We start from the raw sequence: 6,054 nt of genomic DNA, 5'->3' as shown, positions 1-6,054 counted from the left end.
AGATCCGGCGAAAGCCATCATTGATTCATTCAAGGATACCTCTGCCGTGACCGGGCGGAGAAGATTAGCATGGAAGAGCCGTTCGGCTAGACTCACGATCCAGTCGGTCGGGCTTGCGCCTCCTTGACTAGACTTGAGGAAGGCAAGTGATCCGGTAGTAAGGCGGGCCCCCTTTCTTGCAAAGTCAACGCCAAGTGGAAGTCACCGGAACAGCCCACCCAGAGAGAGTGTGGTCGACGACAACGGACCATAGATGGCCGGTCCGTGATCGCGGCTAGGCGGCGATGTAATCAGTACCGGAAGGGTCCGCGGTTGCACTTATAGTTGGTAGGCACCTGTCAAATCGGGGTTCCGACGCCTTTCTAAAGGTCATGGACCGGTGACCTTTGACCGATCACATCATAAAGCACCCCTGTTTGTTAGTCTCCACAAAGCACAAGTAAACCACTGCGGATGTCCGGTCGGATGTTTAGGTATATTTCCGCTCGGACTACAAGTTTGGAGCAAAGGAAAGGGCCAGAGGATTTCTTTCTCTGACAACCTGTAGGTTTCACGTGTGTGTCATGCTCCAAATCTTGTGACAGGGGATTCTGCTGTCCCATCGAGGGCATGCTTTGACTGTAGCGATATGGGTCAGGTAAACTTTCTGACAGCCGCGTACCTAGGAAAGGACAGGTAAGCTTTCTGACAGCCGCATACCTAGGATAGGACAGGGGACACTTATGCACCTTGGTACGCGTGCCCAAACCTTTCACAGCTCTATATAAAGAACCTCAGGTTTCATCGACAGGGGATTCTGGTATGTACTTTGAGACTTCTGGAGCCACCTTGTTCATCGTGATTTACCTGACTTGAGCGTCGGAGGGTCGTCGCTGGGAATCCCCTTCCCGGCTCGACTTCTGTGCAGGATAGCCGGAGCATCTCGACACTAGTTGAAGACCTACATCAGCGAGCCTTGGAGCGTCACGTGCCCAGCGTCTGTTGACTTCTGGTTCGGACAGGATCACCACACTTTACCTCAATATTAATAACCATTAAATTGATGGGATAATTGACCAAGATCCTGATACAAATAGTAAAGTGTAATAGCAAAGTGTATAAATACAACCTGATTTAGATTAGGAATACTGAGAGGATGACCAAAATATAAAGAAAATATCAGTGAAATTTGTAAGGTAATCAAGTATAGTATTTCAAGTTCTCTCTACAATCTATCTAAAACTTACAAACAGTTTGATATAAACAGTTTGAGTATAGTATATTATTGCAGTCTAGCCGTCTAAGAAAAGCGCAAGAAAGATATAAACAAACAGTTTGATGAAATGGAAATTAATAGCAAGCACTCACAAAACTTCGAGTTTCTGAAGAAGTCCAATTGATTCTGGAATAACCCCAGAAAGGTTATTGCTGTCAAGCAGTCTGAATGCAAACAACAAGTTAGTATGCAGAGAGCCTATTACAAGGAAGCTTCAGGTGGCAATAGAGCTGATATATCTTACATATGTTTAACATTCATGCTAGAGCTGAAAAGGATCAGTGGAATTGGACCTGAGAGATGATTCTTGTTCAAGTGTCTGATAAGAACATATTTCATCATCGTTAATTCTTCACCGCGTAAGTTTTTTATTTGATCATGCATGGAAAACTGAGGTGATTGTTTGCTAGGTCTAGCCATACGAGGTCGACAAGCCTACCCAGGGATGCAGGTTTTCTACCAGTAAAATGGTTTGCATTTAATGATCTGTGACATAGGTTTGAATCATTAGACTCCTGTTCCTCAGCTAGCAAAAATAGTAAGACAGTGGAAATTACATCCTAACAAGGTCTGGAGCTGGGATAGATTTCCTAGTTCAACAGGAATAGTACCACTGAACTTGCAACCAATCAGTATCCTGAGAAGCAGTAAAAAATGTTGATCAAGCCATAGTTTGATTTTTTTTTTTTTTGTTACGAGGAAAAAAGTTATAGTAAATATGGGTAAAAATAGATAACAAAAGTAACATCATGAGCTGATGATAAAGCAACTTACCATCCTCGCCAACAGTGGCATTGCCTAGATCACCAGCATGTCAGTTTTCATCTTTAGGAGCACCATGTTCCTTTCCAACAGGATTAAAATGAGGCCCTGCAGTATACAAGAGCATGAGTACATAATCAGTAATTTAATCCTTTCAATCAGAAACTTGTAACTCAGTAGATCGCCATGAAGGAAAAGGTAAATAATTTTACCAGTTGACATGCATCCATTGGCGGTGTCTCCAAGAGCATGCACATGGAAGCCATGAAGCCCAGGCTTGAGGCCAGTGATGGATCCGGTGATGGTGGTTGGACCTATCACAGAGATTTACATCCCAAAATCAGATTGGATCACAAATTCATAGAAAAATCAAAATGGTTGAAGTTGAAACCCTAGATATGAAAGGAATTTAGCATTCCACAAGTAGTATTTCAATAGATTTCTCACCATCTCCTTCCTGGACAAAGTAAATTGTGCCCTTAACACCCTCACTGTTACCCAAGACAGCAACAGCCTTCACCATTTCCTTAGGTGTTCTACACAGCAGACATCAAACACACGGTTAAAGACATCATTAAATGTCTCAAAATAAGTAGCATCGCCACTAGATGAGAAATAATCGATCTCGTCTTCCAGATACAAAAAGAAAAGCAACTCAACAATCGCCAGACTAAACGCTAAACAAATACCATCAAATTCGAGACGAAATCAGCTCTCGCTCCATCATAGACAGAGAGCCCATCAAATCTCAGTAGAAAACTCCACTTTTTCTTCACCAAATCAAATCAAAGCAACCGCATAAGTTAAAATCGAGAAAAAAAAGGGATAAAACCTAAGGATCAAAAACAAAACAACAATACGATGGAAGACAAATTTCAGATCGGAAAGTATACCTTTGATAAATGGATTAAACGAAAAAAGAAATGAGATTTACCAGATGATCGAGCACCAAAACAACAACGGGGCAGAAATAAGAGATTCAGATTAAAGAAAACAAAAGCAAATATAAAGATAGAATTATGGAAGAAGAAAGGTGGTGAGGTTGGAAGGAAGAATAAAAAAGAAACACTGAAAAAGAGAAAGAGGTAGAAGAAGAGGTCAAAAGGGCGACCTTATTGAACTAGATCCCGTGGGCGGACTGGATTGCGTGGTGGAGGTTGGAAAACGGAGAGGTGGAGGCGAGCTCCTTGGCGAAACGCTTGCTACCGCAGCACCGTAGCACATCCTCCTCCGTCCACGAAAAAGATGCCATCTTTCGTAGATCTAGGAAGGGGAAGAGGGAGATGAGGCAAGGAGGAAAGTGGTGGTGGCGTCGCGACGGTATACGGTGGACGGCGCGATATAGGTTTAGGTTTGGAGGGAAGAGTGAAGTGTTGTAAATTTTGGCTAAGTATTGGTGGAAAAATTATATTATTTTATTTTGGTTCATTGACATCGGGTTTTAAAAAACCGTTGTTAAAATCGGTGTCTATTAACGAAAAAAAGGGCGCTCATAGACATCGGCTAAAAAACCGATGTCTATGAGCGAAAATCTGCGCTCATAGACATCGATTTTTGGAAAAACCGGTATAAAATACTCAAAGACATCGGGTTTTGCTTCAAACTGTTGTTGTTCCACCGATGTCTATGAGGGTTTTTGTTGTAGTGTGATCTTCACTGGTCACGAACTAGCATATCGGATCTCATATCTCCTTCGTTCAGGGTCGAACGATCTTCACTAATCTCTAACCAGCATATCGGATCTCCTATCTCCTATGATTGGGGTTGAGTGGTATTCAAAAAGCTCAAGTCTTCAAAATACATTGACCACTCGGGACTATTCTTTAAGATACACCGAGGGTCGATTGGAAGGTCGTAGTATCATAAAAACTCTGAAGATAAAGAGGATCGATAAGGTGGATAGACTAATTATAAACGATCAGAGGAGTCATGAATTGAAAAAATAAAAGGAGATCAAGCTTGGCCAAATGGATAAGTATTCATTGAAACTTCAAAAATTTTACAGTAACTCTCCGCCTCACTCAAGGTAATCTAAAGCGTCATCAGGCAGCAACGTGGTAAGTTTATCTCAGCTGATGATGCTGCTGGTTAGAGCCGTCGACAAGTAGCCACCCTCTCAGAGCTGGTCGATCGTCCCATCGATGGCCCAATCAAAAAGGCACAAATGTCGATCAGCGACCTTCTCATTGAAAACATCCAAGCAGAGGTAATTCTTCTTTATAGCCTCAAACCGGTTAGGCTAGGCATCTTGGTAGGTCTTCAAGGTCGCTCGGGAGGCTTCTTGCCTATCCTTGGAGGTGGCCAGGTCATTGTTTTTGGATGCAAGTTAGCCGTGAAGAGCAACCTCTTCGACCGACCGGCTAGTCCTCTCGACAATCAAAAAATCTTCGGCTTCCTTGAGTTTTTGGGCGAGGGCCTAGGTCTCCTTATTCTTCAGCTCAAGGTCTTCGATAGCCCGATTCTTCCTCACGTTGGTTGACTCAAATTTATTATCGAAGGTGGCGACCTGCTTATTAAGCCGAGCCAAAAGAGTGGTCTTCCTCGAACTCTTTTCCCGTTCGGCCTCGAGCAATTTGTTGCTCTTTGCCAAATCGGCTCACAGTTTGGCCACCTCGGCATGCGTCTGCTTTTGAGCGGCGGAGGATTGACCGCTCGACGCCTTTATTTTTTTCATTTCCTCCTCCAAAAAATGCGAGCCTTTGGCACATGGTCAGACTCTCCACTCAGTACTACAAGCAGCAAAGAGAATATAAGCGCCAAGCAAAAATGGATTAAAAAGAACATTAACACTTACATCAGTAGACATCTGGGTATGGCTGTTCGCGAGCGCCCCCAGAGGTATCATCGCCGCATGGGCCCAGGCATCCACCCATATTTGGGCGAGCGACCCTTGGATGATAATTTGGTGCTTCAGAGCTTGGGACTCGGCGTTGAATTCATGCCACTCCTCGGTCAGTAGGTGCAGAATAGTCGTAATGTGGCGTTGGCCACTCGGGGCTGACTGTGCAGAAGTTGTCCGCCTGGACGGCCGCGATGAAGATGCCGGCCAGATGTCAGACTTCTTAGCCTTCGACTTTAGTGGAAGGAAGGCCACTACGGCGTGCAGACTGTTTCCTGAGGCAGACTGGACAGGGAGGGGGTCTGATCTGAAGACTCAGGGGCAGTGGACTCTTGGACAAGAGCGGGGGTTGACGTCTTGACCCGTTTGGCGGACTGCACCCCCGAAGTGGCGGAGTGCGATGAAAGCTCCACCCGATGCCTTTTACGCCTGATCAGTGGCTCGGCCAAGGAGGCTGAGCCCGAAGCCCCCTCAACTTCAACGACTGGTTGTGAGCCACCAGTCGCTCCGCCACTAGCCAAAATGGGAGCCGCTTCGCTCTCATCCTGCGGCTCTTCTTATGAGCCGATCGACTGTAGACCTTGGCTCTCCAATTCTTCTACAGTGGTCACGTTGATTGTGGCATCCGCGAGCTTTGCCTTGCTGGCCAGACGTGGACGTAGCATGACTTCGGCTGCACGAAAGGAAAAAAATCAGTTAGAATCAAAGAAAGGAGTAAAGTGGTCGCATACCTAGGCTGAACGTGAGTCGGGTGCGGATCGGACTCAAGCCGAAGATATAAAGGGCACCCTCCAGTAGCAGCTTGTGGATGTCATATTTCTAACTGGCCAACATTGAGGCTGCGTTGAGGTAGTCCGATCGTCTCTTGTACTTATTTAATGGAGGCTGTGTCACCACGTCGAGTTGCTAGTTTGTTGGGAAGTCCGGCCGCTCGGGAAAGCGTATAAAAAAGAAGTACTCTTCTAGTGTTTGTTGGAGGTCGGTATTTTATCAAAGAAAACCAAGCCCACTCAGGCTTGGAAAAGAAAAGTCCCCGGCTTGGATGACTTGGGAGAATAAAAGTAATGAAAGAGCCGGGGAGCAAGGGGAATGTCGTGCAGGAGAAAAACAACCATCACCCCGAACAGTAGCCGAAAGGAGTTCGACACTAGTTGATGAAGGGAGACTCGGAAATATTTACACACAGCGGAATAGAAGG

General features: G+C 45.2%; 1 protein-coding gene across 1 annotated transcript; it reads right to left on the bottom strand.

The window, feature by feature from the left end:
* Nucleotides 1-2,057: 2,057 nt before the first annotated feature.
* LOC122053643 (superoxide dismutase [Cu-Zn]-like) lies at nucleotides 2,058-2,567 on the bottom strand. Its single transcript, XM_042615650.1, has 3 exons — nucleotides 2,465-2,567; nucleotides 2,230-2,331; nucleotides 2,058-2,125 (listed from the first exon to the last, which is right to left on the bottom strand). The coding sequence occupies exons 1-3, from the start codon at nucleotides 2,538-2,540 to the stop codon at nucleotides 2,070-2,072; spliced, it is 234 nt and encodes a 77-aa protein (XP_042471584.1). The 5' UTR covers nucleotides 2,541-2,567; the 3' UTR covers nucleotides 2,058-2,069.
* Between the last annotated feature and the right edge of the window lie 3,487 nt (nucleotides 2,568-6,054).

This window comes from Zingiber officinale, chromosome 3A (genome assembly GCF_018446385.1).
Source record: "Zingiber officinale cultivar Zhangliang chromosome 3A, Zo_v1.1, whole genome shotgun sequence".
Classification (NCBI taxonomy): domain Eukaryota; kingdom Viridiplantae; phylum Streptophyta; class Magnoliopsida; order Zingiberales; family Zingiberaceae; genus Zingiber; species Zingiber officinale.
Note: the sequence above shows the minus strand (reverse complement) of the source record. Positions and strands in the feature narration are given on the sequence as shown.